General features: G+C 39.0%; 1 protein-coding gene across 3 annotated transcripts in view; it reads left to right on the top strand.

Annotated features, from left to right (window-relative positions):
• Window positions 1–16,757, top strand: part of il1rapl2 (interleukin 1 receptor accessory protein-like 2) — a 444,417-nt gene that overhangs the window by 400,535 nt on the left and 27,125 nt on the right. For all 3 annotated transcript variants that reach the window (XM_069712202.1, XM_069712201.1, XM_069712203.1), the window contains 2 exons: window positions 8,458–8,590; window positions 16,516–16,661. In XM_069712202.1, coding sequence (XP_069568303.1) covers window positions 8,458–8,590; window positions 16,516–16,661 — 279 coding nt within the window. The remainder of the gene's footprint in view (window positions 1–8,457; window positions 8,591–16,515; window positions 16,662–16,757) is intronic.

The raw sequence follows: 16,757 nt of genomic DNA, 5'->3' as shown, positions 1-16,757 counted from the left end.
ATCAACAAACACAAATTATTTTGATAAGATTTAATCCCAAACATGCTAACTATCCATAGAAACAAAATTCAGTGCGACAAAATCCCTAGGAGGAGTCCGTTAAAGTACAACGTGTAAGAATCGCCCAAAATGGCAACTAAATTCAAAATGGTGGACTTCCTGTCGAGTTGACATAATGGTGCAATGTAACTTTTTTGTGCGTCTAGGTGTGATATACGTGCCCACTGGATTTTGTGAATTTAGGTAAATGTGGCGGCCGGGGCATCTCTTTAGGGGGCGCTCTTGAACCATTTGGCCACGCCCACTCGCGACTCCACTAGAATACAGCACTCTCCAGCCATTTGGCCACACCCACAGCAGAATATGAATTTTTTTTGCCGGGAGACATATGTGTATCAACTTTCATGAGTTTTTGAATATGATAAAGCCTCCAAAATGGGAAATCACTTTACATAAGAATAATAAGGAACGAGAAAAATAATTCCTTGAATAACAATGGGGCTTTTGCAGCATTGGTGCTCAGGCCCTAATTATTTAATGTTATACAGCGTGTTACCAGCTGCCCCCACTCTGGGACTAGAAATGAGAATAAGCTTTAACCTACATATCCATTCTGCCGTTAAAATAAACAAATACTATCCAGCATGTATGTTCTTGTCACCCAAGTTGTTTCATCACCACCCAAATATAGCTAGTTAGCCCCTGAGTTCCAGACTTCCAGGATGAAAAACCACTGGTATGTGACAAGAGTTTTTAGCCATATTTGACAATTGGTGCCCCTAAATTAAAGCCTGAGTACACAGTGGAGCTGCCTGGACTTATTAAGGCTACTGGTGTTTTTTCAGCCGTGTGCATTTCTTGCAGGATGTTTTTTTTTTAAGTCGGCAGCAAATAGGCAAGATTTAAGTGGAAAGGATCAGTGCGTAGGTTAAGTCTGTGTCAGTGGAGCATGCTGCTGCCAGAATAAAACAATGTGCTTATACAAGGCTTGTCTGACTGCAGCTAGCTTTCAAAATCAGCTACATTCTGCACAACAACATCAGAAAAGAGCAGCACACAGAAGGTGGACAGTCAGAAGTCTTCTCCCTCATCAAATTTCTTTTGGACAACTGCCTCCCTTTTATATGCTATAAACACACATTCAAATATCCTGTGGCCCTTAGCAAACTGCTTCATGCTTCAATATGGCTTGACATATTTTTAGTCCTTTCAGGCTCCATGCTAATACACACTTGTGGTGGTAAGACAGGACTTAGGTTTTCTACTAATTATGTTAATGAAACATGTAGACCTCCCTTTGAGGAACTGATTCATGTGTAAAGTAAGATGAAGCTTTAACTGCACATCAGTTCTTTAATAGAAGTGAAGATGTTCGTGCGCCAACATCCTTTTAGGCTCAAGCAAATTTTAATGGAATTGTTCTTTAAAGCTTATGAAATAATTGTTTTACAATGTATCATATAATGACAGACACACCATCATTCAACATGTCTAAGACAAGCAACACACAGTTCCTGTCATAGGATTACTGGTGTTGTTTAGTTACAGACCGGACTATTTGACAGAGTCATGATGACAAGTGTTGCTGCACTCGCTGTCATCTGTGTGTGCAGGTTTACTTAACTCACCTTGCCTCTTTGCAAGGGGAAGTCAAAAAGTTCAGAGACTGCTCCTTCTTGTTTGAGCACAAACAGAACACAGCACCCTGATGTGCACAGAGCAGAGGAAACTATGACCTTCGTGAGCAAGTATTCCAAATTCCATCGCTTGATCAACATCAGCACTTGAGTTACAATTTTGAGAGCACGGTTTCTCAATGCACCTGAGACTTTAGCTGAAAACTCTGCATCAAAGTTTGTTTCACATTTTTGAGGAACAGAAAGAAGTGTCAGGAAGCCAAATCTGGTGAGTAGGGGGGATGGAGAGCAACTATTGCGATGTTTCTGGCAAGAATCTTGCATATTTTTAATGTGCTCTGAGCAGTCGCGGTGTCATGTTGGAGAACCCAAGTGCCATCACCCCACAGTTCAGGTCGTTTACACCAAAGGATTTTCCTTAGACACCACAGAACATCACAATATAACTTGATGTTGACAGTTGGACCCTTGAGGACGAATTCACAAAGCACAACCCACCAAATGTAAACAAAAAATCCACCTGGTTGTGCGCCTGACCTGATTTGGCTTTTTTGGTCTGCTCTGCCCCTCAAAAACGTGAATGTCGCTCCAAACACATCGTCCAGCTCATTGCTTTATTGCACTAGGCCTTGCGAATCATTTCAAGGGCCTCTGTTGCCGATTTTCTGATATTGACTGCACACTTGTCTCCATGAGGAAATCGCTGTAGCACCTGGACCACTGCTCACAGAATTGTGTCTAACTCAGGTGCTGACGTTGATCAAGCAACGAAATTAGAAATATTTACAAAGGTTCTAGCTTTTCCCTGTTCACATGCATCAGGAGCATTTTAAGAAATTTAAAATTTCCTCTCGTTTATCTAATATGACTGATATCATGCGTACCCTTAGCTTCATTGTTACAGTAAAACTTTCAACTGTGCTACACAACATAACACAAACCTACGCAGACATAAAGAAGACAGTTTATTGTTGAGGGAAAAACACAAGTTAAAAAAGAAAGAGTGCATGCACTGTATGAGTTCATGGGTAATCCTGATCTACAAGAAAAACATAAGGTACAAAATAGCTTTCATTGGTAATGGTCTCTAATTTGAGTGAAAAAAAATATGTTTTTTCATGTTAATAGATAATGACACACATTTTGTTAGTAATCAATGAAAATAGAAAACAGAATAATGTCTTGAATTGAGCTTAAATGTCATGCCTTTTAAAAAGCAAAAGTCTTGTAATTCATTTCAGTTTTCTGTGTAATGTAGTCCGTAAGATACAACAGATTTGGAGTGAGACTGGTTTTGAACACTGTGTTAGTCAGTGGGTGCCAAACATTCCATCTAAGCTAGGAAACGGACGATTATTCACTCTCTTTGTTTGATTTCATTTAATTTCACAGTACCGTCCCTTTTGACATTTTCCCCCTCAAAAACCTTCCGATACTATGAACTGCTAAATTAATCACTGCATAAAAATCCATCCTATAATTTGATCCAAGGAACTAATTAAAACGTATCCATCTGTCCTGTAACATGCTGGCTCCACTTCTCCCCTGACACCCCTGGATTTCCAGGGGAAAGGGACAATTCAATTGAATAACCTTTATTTAACGTCAGTCTTGGTGTTAAGTAGGCCAAGGTTTAATGAAGGGGTTGCATCACAGATGGAATGAAATATGAAATATGAAAATATATGACACTCAAAGTCTGTAATTCTGTGCCTATTAACTCAGGTCTTTTTTCTCATACATATTTGTCAATTCAACTGATGTAGGATTCTCTCAGTGTGTGTGTGTGTGTGTGTGTGTGTGTGTGTGTGTGTGTGTGTGTGTGTGTGTGTGTGTGTGTGTGTGTGTGTGTGTGTGTGTGTGCGTGTGTGTGCGTGTGTAAAATCGTTTTCAGTGATTCATTTCCCTCGTTAAGGGTTGTCCTACTTCTCTCCTACAGTCCTTCACCTGACTATTATCTGCTCTCCTCATTTCCTGTCCAAATATGGCCAGTGTGTGGTTACATGAAAAAATGACAATCAATTTCTAAGATTGTTTAATTATATTACCTGTTACATCCTTTGTTACAAGTCTTAAATTTGTTTTTAGGTACATCAAAACACCTGGGTTACTTTAAAACATATATTTGTTCATGCACAGAAAGCACATATTTATGTCTACATTATGACACTTCAGGTGAGAGATTTCTATACAGACAATGATAAAAAGAGAGAAGGAGAGTTAGAAAAAGAAAAGACCGAGGAGGAATGGAGGGTGAATAATAGCAAAGAGAAAAAATCCTGACACACTGAGAGAAAAGGCAGGTTGACATGTAGAAGTGTGAGAGAATTTATTTTAGAAAAACAAGGAGAGAGCAGAAAACCCCAAAGAGTGACAAGTGAAAAAGACTAATGATGTGAAGAGGTGCAACAAAAGTTACAGAGGAAGAAGCAAGACAGACCGTGTTTCTATGAATTTCCCACATTCCTGTGTCCTATCCTCTCACTTTTCGTTGTTATGATGCATCACTGCCATCACAAATCTGTTCCTCCTGGAATTTTGGATCCAGCTGTCGCTAGCAGTGACGTTAATCAGAGCAGGTCATACGTAAGTAACTACCGTTGATCAGTGGCAGATTTTATTCTATTGTGACTATACTGTGAAATGCTTTACACTTTTAATGTTTTATTTTACAAACATTATTTTGTGATAGTAATCTGGGAGAAAGTGAGTTGAGATGTTTAAACAGCGTGGAGATGCGTACAACTAACACGGCATGTCTCAGTTTCTGTGTTTTGGGGCTGAATGCATTTTAATTGAAGAAATAAGTGTTCATTGCATATTTGTTACTAAATGTTTCCAAAAGCTTTTGCCGAGTATTTTTAAAAACAGGTCAAAGGAAAAAAAAAACTGTAGTAATGAGTGGAAAACAGGTTTCATACCTGACTTTTAAACCGTGATGCATCAGACAACATGTCTGATAATTTAATTCATCATCATTTTATTATTTAATAATAAAAACTCTGAGATGCTGGAGGGCTGCCATAACAACCTAATCACAGTGGCAACATGAAACAAGCCCAGGTTTATCTGTACATCCAGCAGAGGCGGTTATGTTAAGACTGAGCTGTCTTTTGGTCTCCACCAACTTTTGAGGGATATATTTGGTTCTTTATTCCACCATGTTCACCACCTAATCACCAGTGTTGTGCAAACTACTTTAAATTATTAATTAGCTACCACTGCGAGCTATTTCTTACAAAGGTAATTTAAATACTTTACCTCTTCTGTATACATTCATTTCTTCTGAAAGTACCTTTTGAATTACGTTTAAATGTCTGCTTCAATTCTCTTATCAATTAACACGGCCAGCTAGGCTTTATTATTTTAGTCAGGGACCCGCGGTTGGCCTCGCTCCCAACCGGACAACCCTGTGTCCTCCTCCACATAGCGATGCACTCCCGGTGGCCTGCTTCAAGCCTTATAGAGTTAACATTGAGGTGCACCCAGAGGCCAGTGCAGAGCCCCCCTCCGGTGACCTCCTGTCCCGACCTGCCAATATTTGTCCTGGTCGCCTCCCGTACTCCTCCAAATTAGTCACATGTTACTTACATGTTACTGCTAGTCACTAACTTTGTCTGCCGGCTGTTTGTTAATGGGTGTGTAGTGCAGCTGCCATCTGTGGCTGTCAGAGTGCACCAAAAGAGTTAAGGTGCAACTGTAAAGGCACAGAAATGCTCTGAAGAGCTGAGGTTAACTGCAGAGTTGGATGATAACTCTGATAAAGATGTTAGCTGTACACCCACGCTGCTAATGTTCAAAGATTTACTCAGATGAGGAAATTTACATTTGTATAGCTGTGGCTGGTGAGAACAAATCAAATGTAGTACGTAACAGGGAGAGTTTTTACAGAAAGCAAACCTTTTACAGGAAACGGCTGGAAAACACAAGGCTGAGCAGGCAGAAGGAAACAGATGCTGATGTCTGATAACCAGCAGTTCCTCATGGTTGGATAACAGCATTAAAAAATGAACCAAGGGCAAACCACAGTCTGGGCTGATGCTCATATTCAGCTGCATCTTTATGTGCATCTATGTTTTCTGAACGCCAAAGAAGCTACACTGACAACCACAGACAAGTCTGTCAGGCTGAAGTAAACTTAAAAAGAGGGGAATCAGATTGATTTTGAATTATTAACCATGTCTTTTGTTTGCAAACTGTCTTATGGCTGGGCAGAGTTCATCCTTTGTGTGTCACACCAAAGAAAACAGCATCTAGGTGTAATCACACTCAGCGGCAATGTGAAATGATGATGCACCAACTTGAGAAAATTACCTTCACTCATTTGTACAAACTCTTTCTTTGGTGCAAATGACAACAATACAGCATCAACCTTTTTTTTTTTTTTTTTTTTTTTTTTTTGACTTCTTCGACTTCCTGCTGTCATAGCCTCAAATTTTCTATTTGATGACTGTACTCAGCTGTATGAAAGGCAGACTGGATTCAGGGCTAGAATTTCTGATTGCGGCAGACACACGCACACGCACGCGCACACACACACACACACACACACACACACACACACACACACACACACACACACACACACACACACACACACACACACACACACACACACACACACACACACACAGGTCACACACAGGTCACACACAGTCACTCCCACCAACCTACACACACCCTCATGCCACACACGTGCAAACAAAATAGATTATTTTAATCACCATAACATGCTGAGAACACAAACACACCCTCAGGGTGCTAATCAATTACTGCAAAGCTCCTGTTCACACACCTTCTGACACAAAACAAAGACACACACAAACAAGCGAAAGCAATTTTGCTCTCATCTCGATCTTTTTTCAACAGATTTCTGCAGTATGCGTGCGTTTACGTGTGTGTACCGCCTGCCTCAGCGCAAAGCAAACACTTCACACCACGAGAACCACTAACACACATACATGCAAGACATAGGAGGCTTCGGTGACCACTTCTTCACTTAGCTTGTTAGAAATTATCCTTTTGAAATGTTATCATTTTTGTCAGAAGTCCCGTCTCTCTATTCCATCAATCAAAATAAGTGATGCAATGACACCACACATAATGCAATCATCAGACATTTCCATATGATATTACCAACTGGCAAAACCTAATTTATTCAACCAATAACCACTTTGTGGAAGATTTTTTTGCTGGTCTGATTCAGGTAGTAGAGCGTTGTGCTTACTCATTACAGGGTTCACAGTTCAATCCAATCCACATGCTGAAGTGTCCTTGGGCAAGACACTGAACCCCAAGTTGTTCCCAATGGCACGGGAGAACTTTCCATGGCAGCCATGCTGCCATTAGTGGCTGAATGGGTGACATAAGGGCAAAATTGAAAGAGCACTTTGTTAACCACTGAGAGAAAAACTCCATTTGCACTCTCACACAAGGGCTAGTCACTCCACATCAAAGTATCGGCTATTGTAAACGTCTGAAATGTATAATATGTTTCGTGTTAACCTTCAGTTCAAGTGTTCTGTTTGACAACAAACACACAGATGTACACTCAATATTAACATTCAATGTTGGTTCTTTACTGTGCTGATAGAGCTATCATTGTGATAATACTGAGGTCTATCATAATTATCTGCTAATTGACTGCTTAACGAGGTGGCGCTCATTAGAATGCTCATTAATACTCCATCATCACCACTGATAGCTGTAATCACACAGTGGTGAGGGTTTCAAGGTCTTACATGAGTGTGTGTGAGAACGCATGTGGGCACTGTCTGCACATACTGTACATAAGTGTTTATATGTGTGTGTTGCAATATTTGTTGATTTTTTTTTTTTTTTTTTTCCCCAGCAGGCCTATATTAAACGTATTGAATCACGGAACAATGAATTTGTTTTATTCCTTATTCAGGTACCAGTTTATTCCACTGCCGGCTCCCTTGTGGTATTTCTGAGGTTGTAGTTTTTCACAGAATACAGGGTATGAAGCGACTGTTGCAACTCCTTTCTGTGAAGGTGTACAGATTGAGTTTCTGCTTCATTTTATGCATGCAAATTTCACCTCTGGACTTTTTGTTCGTTGGTTGTTTGCACCAAATGATTGCAGACTGTCCAGAAGTTACCTGTACCAAGCTACCGTGGCAACTGTGTTTGAGGAATATATGTGGTTGACAGACTAAAAACTCACCAGAAACTCCAGCTTTGTCTTTCATTTTCCTTTAATTTTCCTCATTTCCCTCTCTTCTTTATGGGTTTATAAATTACAGTCACAAATCCTTATATATGCTTTTTTCTATTTGTGCAGCTTACTATTTGCCTCACTTTGCACCATCTAATTTGACGTTTTTTGTGTGGTACTTCTGGCCACAGACAAATTTATTTGACTGAACTGTTGCAACTTATCATACACAGCAGCTTTGGACATTGTGAGTGTATTTTTTCTGTTGTGAGGCCAGAAATCTTTTCGTCTTTTATTTTTAAACTGGTATTACTGGCATCAGGAGTGATTCTTTCAGTTTCTTATTTCAAGGGGATGCAGGCAGACACCCTGCTAGACAGCAGCCTTTCCACTGTCCCCTGCATGTCTCTGTGCAGAAATGACAAAGGAACCAAATGTGTATGCCACAGGTCCCAGCTTTGTTCAATAATTCCTTTCATATGATAAGCAACAAAATCCAGTTTCAACAAAATCATGGTCTTGTCTTTTTTTTATATGTTTTTCTCTCAGAATGGACTGCAGCCATGTTTCAGTTCAAAGTTTCAGTGAAAATATTTTGTGGCGTTATGCTTTTGTCTAACAGTGCTGTGCTGTGTGTTGCAGGTATGCCTCTCAGTTTGGACTGCAAAGCCTTTTTTGGCTACAGTGGAGAAAACAGAAGGCCCATCATCTACTGGATGAAAGGAGAAAAGTTTGTTGAAGAACTAGCAGGACATATTAAAGAAAGTGAAGTCAGGTAAATACGCCAGCATATACATTAAATATCGCTTCAGTCACATATACAGTATTACCCATAATTATTGTCTGGAGGAGGAAAGAAAAAGTAAAGAAACCCAAGACCAACATGTACATTGAAAATGAACTGAAGTTGATGAAATACTAAATAGACATAATTAGTGCTCTTTCTAAGCTGCATCAGTGCTGCAACACACTGTCAGACAGCTTCAATTACATTCTCTCAAGTTTACAGGTTTCTATTGTTAATTAATTTCTGAAAAGGCTCGACTCCAGCTGCACTTGTCAGGATCTAATTTACTCTCTTATGATTTATGACCAATTGAGGGTTCTCTGACAGGTTTCTCCTCAACTTTCCTAAAAAAGTTATGAATTCTAATAATAAAGTTAAATTGAATTCATTTTCTCCCCTATTGGGACCAATTACATTGGACTCTATTGGGAAAAACTTGATTGTCTGCGGGGCATCAAATGTCATTAGAACAACTTGCTGGATCACCATGGTAACCATCAGAACATTTACAATCTCACGCTCTCTCGTACACACGGTCAGTGTGAGGACATTTTACATTTAAACTCTATCAATGAAATTGTTTGCTAAATACTTTTATTGATATTATTTTAATCTCCAAAATATACACAGGAAGATTAAGTTATAGGGAAAATATGAATAAAATGAATTGTTTCAGTGGATATAGAGCAACAGCTTTTTCGGTTGCATAATAATAATGATTTTACTTTCTCCAGTAGACAAATGCAGTACAGATAATTGTACACTCTGGGTGCAATAAAATACTATATTGCTTTTCATATTTATAAAAGCAAATGTTATCAAAGCCATACAACAGAGTAAATGTGTCAGGTAGAGCTCATATAATTCACCTGATTTCAAATGCTTTGCTCTTTTGTCACCCTCCGACTATAAAGCTTGAAAATGTCTAAAATATTAGTGTATATCATTTGATGTATAGACAGGCTTTTCCAGTACTTAGCAAACACATTTAGCACAACAGAAATATTAAAAACATGCTGCATGGTGCTAGACTTTGCTGTAAAAAAAAAAAAAAAAAAAAAAAAGCCATTTGTATTGGTTATGAAACCACTCATCAAAGTAATTGATTGACATTTTGCAACATGGCAACATCAATAAAAAAAAAAGTTTTGGTGGGGCAACAACATGTAAACAGTAATCAGTCCAGTTGTTAACAAAATCCACAATTAAGACAGAGTAGCTCATATAAAACTGCAAGTGAGTGCACCTGTAATGTTTTTCATAGTCCTTCATTAGACTGGGAAATTGTGAGTGGGAACAAATCAGACAAGTACAGTTGGTCAAATTTGAATGTTGGATGTTTTGCTGTAAGCTGTGGAGAGCTGCAGTATGACTGCTGGCCTTCATTTTCTCTTACACATCTGATTTACACTGGTTTGGTTTGGTTTGGTTTGGTTTGGTTTGGTTTGTTTGTCTGGCAGCTTATTTAGCAACTAGTTGTCGCTGTCTTGGACCGATTTCAAAGAAGTTGTAGTGTTTTTATGGAGCAATGACATCAGAAGTTCACCCTGAAACTGATTTTAAAGTGATATTTCCTCTATTTGGAAGTTTAACTGCACTACTAAACCTCAGATGACTTTTTAATTTGAGAAAGTAATTTCACGATGCTTATTAATTATTTGTTTGTTCACCTCTTGTCACCACTTCTACTTCTAATTAGAGTACATGGAAGATGAAATGTTTAAACAATTATTAAATTATCACTCTGAACAGTCCCTTCAACCTCTATCAAGCACAACATGCAGCTTCATTACTTTTCAAGAGACATAATAAGGAGTGGTCTCTGAGGGAAAAGCCTGCTTGGTTTTCTTTAAGTGAACTACTTGCACCCTGCCAATGGCAGCTTAGAGAGAATCTGGCATTGATCAATGTAGGATATACAATGACAACACCGTGTGTTTTATTGCTTTTTCTCTCTCCATGTTGTTGTTCAGCCTGCCCACTTTTTTAGCAACACTACACTCTGTCACTTCTGGTACTACATTGTGCAAAAGAAAATGTGTAACAAAATATAAAAGATACATTTGCAACATTGTTTTCTTTTATTTTAACCATCGGCATTAAATCCCTCACTGACCTGTAAATAGCCACAGCCTTTGATATCAGAAAGTGTTTTAAAGTAAACTGTAGGGAAAATGTTCTTTCCTACTCAATGATCCCTCACATTTAATCGTATCAGATTTACAATAATGTGAATGTTTATCCGGCCAAAAGGGGGACCTTTTTGCTTTTTAACCACTCCCGGAGGGAGGTCAGAGTCAGCTACGCAACTGCACATCTGAAGCTGGTAGAGGCTGAGTGTCTTGCTGCAGGACACTTCAGCAGGAGAGCTGCTTGCTCATCCAGAATTTGAACCCAGGTTCTGTGCCTCAAGGTTGGTATCTGTGACTGCTAAGCCACTTACTGGCCTTTGAAAATAGTGTTGCAGATAAAGAGAGCCGCAGTGTGCTTGAGTGGGAGTGTTTAAACTTGAAACTAATCATGCCCCGTGGTATTAAATTAACCTTTGGCTGATGAGTTCTCAATCTTTCAGTCCAGTCCTCTGGCCACCTCTGATCCAATCACACTGCTATTCCAACATTCAACAATCCCTTACAGCTGGCAGACGCCTGCTGTGACACACATTAATCTGTCCTCCTTAAGCTCTCTTTACCCATCTTGCTGCAGCACTGACGTGTGGATCTGTCTGTTTGCATAGCGTCCAATACTGTCTTGTAGCCTCCATGATAATGTGAGCACCTATAATTACTGACGCTCGTTCCATTGCAGCATGTGAGAGAAATGTTGACACTCTCACCTCATTATTACAACAGCACCTAAAGAGCTACACAAGCTGTAAATTTGTGTGATTGGCAGTTGTTTCATACTTCTACACGCTCAACCATCAAGTGCTCTCCTTCTTACCCCTGCATATTTCTATGGAAGATGTAAATGCATTTGTGAATAATTCAAGTATCTTTGGTCAAAATATGCCTAAAACACAGAGAACATAATGAATATGAGCAGTGTCATCAGTTTCACTCCAGCTGTTGGCTGAGAACAGTTTCAGTGATGTCCAACTGTTTTACATTTCCGCAACTCAGCTATCACAGTTCATGGTTCGTTCATGTGCAATGAATTCATAATTACAGTATTTCTGCTTGGGCCAGTACTTGTTTCATATTTTCACTTGAAGGCAGCACTGGCCCATATGTCCAGTGATGCGAAGAAGCTTCTTTACCTGGTAGAAATGCACGTCAGCTGTCCGGTCCAACTGCTGTTTTTAACGAAAGCTTGTATCACATAGTTGATGGTAATGTCTCCTTTTTCTCAGTAATCCAATCTGATTTTCCAGGGAGTGCTTTAGTCCCCTAAAAGTGGTTTCTTGTTTCACTCTGACAAGTATAGAAGTGGGAAAATAAAAGTGTTCTTAAAATACTTTTTATAGAACATGAACATGGTCAAGTTAAATCATCAGTATGTACATGAATAAGCTAAACTATTATGACCACTCATAATTGAAGTTTATAATGGTAAATATCTCCAAATATAACCCAGAAAATGAACAGTTGGTTCTCGTGGTCAGTCAGAAATAGGTAGGTGTAAAGGCGGATGTAACTTTAATAAAGGTCAACTTGTTCCTGCCAGGTGACTAAAAAAGCTGGTCTAGGTAATCTTTAAGTCCATGGAATATGTACATAGACCACATTCAGCAGCTGTGCTGTTTGGACTTTCATAAGTTTGTGACACTCATGGCATATGTCCGCCCTCAGTATGGCCCACTGTTCCAACCTTTTATGCGGAAGAAAAAACAGAACCATCTTTCCATCGCTGGGTGAGCAAACTACCAGAACGAAGAACATTTGTGGTTGGCCCGGCTGTGCCTTCCTCAAGATTCATTAATATCAGTGTGCCTTAAGTACACAGACACAAAATCATGTGTTCTTAGTACTGCTCCAAGACAAGTTTAAGAGAGGAGATATAAAACTATACTAAGATGGTTTTTAGAACTTAAAACCTGAAAAAAAAAAAAGAAAAGGGAAAAGGCAGTTTTTGTGGTGTAATTTGCATTGTTTTAAATTTGAGGTTACAGTTAAAGATGACATTAAGCTTCCAGATATGTGAGGAGAGCGATTAAGTAGAGCTGTTAATGGTGAATGAGATGGTGGGCAGTAATGATCATACCAGATTTGAGGATAGTTGTTGGCAGTTAGCTTGAATCCATTTCGTGAGGCAGTTAATTTGGGTGAAGTGAGCTGTAGTGGATATGTAGAGCTGGATGTCATCGGCGTACTGTTGAAGTGGAGACAATGACGATGGATTAAAACATGGAGAGAAACATGTAGAGAAAAAACAGGATAGGACCGAGTACTGACCTCTGGGGTACACCTTAGGACAGAGGTGCAATTGAACTGTCTTCCAGTGACTTACGACTGTGTCCAGAAGAGGTCAGTATCTTAGATACTGAGATAGATTGAGGTAGGAAAAGAAGGCTGGTTCGGCTGATGGTGTCAAAAGAAATTAAAGGGGGAACACTGAGGTGACCAAATTGAGGAGGTCATTGGTAACTTAATGATTAATAATTGGAAAAAGTCTGACCTTTTTGTTGAAATTCAGTCCCATTTGGGACTGAAGGAGTCTGTTAAAAAGACATCAAGACAGCCTGGGAGTTGCAGATTGTAGAGAGATGGAGGGAGAAAGAAAGGTGGTCTGAAAAGGGTGGGTGTTGGTGGGTATGGATGGAGTTATTGGATGGAAGGTGAGAAAAAGGGAGAGGAAGTGATGTGTTTTAAATTGAGGATTTTAGCAAGTCCCTGCTTGTGACGGAGACCTCTGACACTCTGTCCTGGTAGACATCAGAGTGATGCACACGCTGAAAAACCCTAACACAGAGGATTAAAAAAAAAATACACACCGAGTTCATAAAAATCTTTTGGTGTATCTATTCAGGAATATTTCACATTTTTAATCTTAAAACCCTTCCTTATTCATCCTCATGATAGTCCTAATAGTATTTAGATTTAACTGCTCCTTTATGCTCCTCTGTTGCTAAAAGAATAGAACAAAATATAAATATTGAGAGGTCAGGAGTTCAATTTCCACAGAGAAAGTGTCAAACTTATTTTTATGCAAGCGCTTGGATAAAATCCTCAGATACAGTACTTTTTCATGGTGTATTGCCACTAAAACCAGATTAAAATACGACACATTGCTTCATCTCTGGACTGTCCAAACTCCTGTGTGGTTAAACCCCGGTGTATTTTAGAATCTGGACAGTCTGGATTACTGTAGGTCGAAGCTGAGTCCAACCAGCACATTCTGTACAGACAAAGAACAACAAAATCCTGTGGCCTGCCTGGTCTGTTCTCTGACACTAGTACTGATTCCGCTCAGGATACGCTCATTATTTCCAAAATCCTGATGTCTGCTGCTTTAGTTGGGCCAATTACAAGAAATTCTAACCAGCCATCCCCATAACACAGCTGACCGAGGGCAGACTTAACATATGGAATATTTCTGACTCTAATTCTTATACCTTTAGTTATTTTGCTTAATCTGATGCTATATTGCCTCATTCATTTGTTTAATTTAATTACATTTTTAGACACCTTTGATTAATCTTCAGATATTTAGTGTGTGGGATATTTTTGCAAAGTTTTTGTTCGATAAACTTTTTAGGCTGTTCTCTTTTAAGCCATTCAGTAAAATATCTTATATCACATCTCCTGTTGCAACATGTTTATGAAATACAAATTTGTAAATATTTCCTTAAATTATTGCTTGTGTTTGATACTCCATTTTTGCTTCATTTTTGCTCCAATTTTGTTATCTTAGTCACTGCCATATCCTGCTCCTTACGGTGAAATTACATTTCCCTGCACTGTGATAACAGTTCAATCCAAAAATGTAATGCTGGTTGCAGACACAAGACCTTCTCTATTTAAACAAGGTCCTTTCACATTGGTGTCATCACGCATGTGACACTCCTTTCCTGATTTGTCTAAATTCACACTTGCTCACTCTCGTTTTTTTCTGGCTCTTTCCCAGTCCCAGACAATTTGCTCTGAGGTTCAAGCTGTGATTAGTCGAGTATTAAAAGCTGACATTGAATTGACTTCACAGGAGATTGGCGGTACACTAATCTTCCCCTCTGAACCACTGGATAGATTTAGTTAATAGCATGGAGTTTCGGGTACATGGAATGGTCATTGCATCATTGCAACTTATTGTTCTCTGAATTTCTGCCTCAAAGAGCAATTGTCCAGTCATAACTTATCAACCATATGGTAATATGATTCTACATACAGCTGGACAGTCAACCTTTGGTTTTCTCCACATGTTGAAGTGGTGTGCAAAGAGCAAAAGTAAAATGCACTCCAAAAACAATATGGAGCTTTTTGTATTGCAATGTAAGGTTTCTTGTTATATTAAATTACCCATAGACTGTATGGGGGCAGGTGTACCTGCACAAGATGCTAACATTATTTACCCCAATACCATTGTGTAGCACTGCTCTTCTTTATTAGATTTGAGGAGTTCTATCAGTGGTTACTTTTCTATGCAAAGTTTGTTCTTATTTGTTCCCTTCCTCTCCTTAAAACCTTTTTCCCATGTGAAAGTAAAGTATACTTTGCTTTTGTGTTTGATTTATATTTTCTGCATGGATCATTCATTTTTCAGGATTCTGATTTTGTGTATAATATTTAGTCCATCCAGTGCCCCCTTTTGCCTGTTTCCTGTTTTCTAAAGTTTCAGACAGAAACATGAAAAGATTTCAGCCAACTCATGAAAACTGTCCAGTTACAACTAACATTTGATATTTGTTATTTTGGTCATAAACATGGCTACAACGGAATTATCTACTTGTGTTTACCTGTATTTTAAAATAAAGAGTGACTCTTTTAAAAATTATCACAAATTTCTAAGTCTCCCATTGTTTTGGCTGCAATCTGCATAATGTGTTGTGCTTGAATGGAAAGCCTGACATAGCAGCAGTAAGTAATATTCATTTGTTCATTCAGTTGCAACAACACAGAAAGCAAAAAAGAGACAAAAAGAGACAGCAACATTGTGTTGCATAGTTTTAAAACCTCATGAAATTTGAATATGAATCACAGCAATGAATACGTCTGGAGATTTTGATGGGTCACTAAGCTATTTTTAAGAAATGCATTCATTGTTTTCCACAATACAATTAGCCACCAAAAATAAAATCATTTAATTATCCAAATACATACATGAATTAATAACAAATATAAATGCAATTAATTTACATAAACATAAGTTCTGATAAAAATAAATGGGTTTCCACTCCTATAGACATAGAATGATAAAAAAAATCTCCCAACCTGTAATGCCACTGATCCATCTGTGCCAGATGCTCTGAATCTGCCATCTCAGCACACTTAGTCTGATCTCAGATATCACTGGTTATGGCTGAATCTGACCTGAAAAGAAGCCTAAAGTCACTCTCTGTGACCCAAACATCAGTTCAGTCTCTTCCTCCTCCTCCCAGGCTTTTAGAGGAGTATGACCTCACCAGAAGGAGAGAGGCTTTTTCCAGCTGTCGCCAATGTTTTCTACCCATGCCTCCTTTCTCCCTCTGTCCTTCTGTTTTATTCTGCCCTATATACTGTGCTCCACACCGCTCTCCTCCTTATGCCTCTTCTCCTCCCTCTCCTGCTTTAATGGAGCAGTTGGGGAGACACGGAGCTCCTCCTGTCTCAAAGATTTACACATGTTTACTTCTTTCCCTGAAACCATCTGGGAGAAGGAAAAAAAATCCAAGTTTATGTTCTCTTCATCTTCCTTAAGTGTTTTAAAGGAGTGAATTTAAGAGAAGAAAAATGTCCCTGCTGTGTGTGACTGTTCTCTGTGTCTCTTCCTTCGGTCAGGATCTTGAGGGAGCATTTAGGAGAGAAGGAGGTGCAGCTGTCCTTAATGTTTGATGCTGTGGAAGAGGCAGATCTGGCGAACTACACCTGTTACGTGGAGAACCACATAGGGAGGCGCAGTGGGAGTGCTATACTGCAAAAGAAAGGTAAGCCTCTTTTTCTTTCCCTCACATTTTTTCATGAAAAAAAAAACTGCCATCTCAACACCCTCTCAATTAAAGTTCCATTTCTTCAAACAATAC

Source organism: Brachyistius frenatus, unplaced genomic scaffold (genome assembly GCF_029030835.1).
Source record: "Brachyistius frenatus isolate BFR_SWC_R1_liver_20210118 unplaced genomic scaffold, ASM2903083v1 Contig_107, whole genome shotgun sequence".
Classification (NCBI taxonomy): Eukaryota; Metazoa; Chordata; class Actinopteri; family Embiotocidae; genus Brachyistius; species Brachyistius frenatus.
The sequence above is the reverse complement of the archived record's forward strand: the minus strand, read 5'-3'. Positions and strand labels throughout refer to the sequence as shown.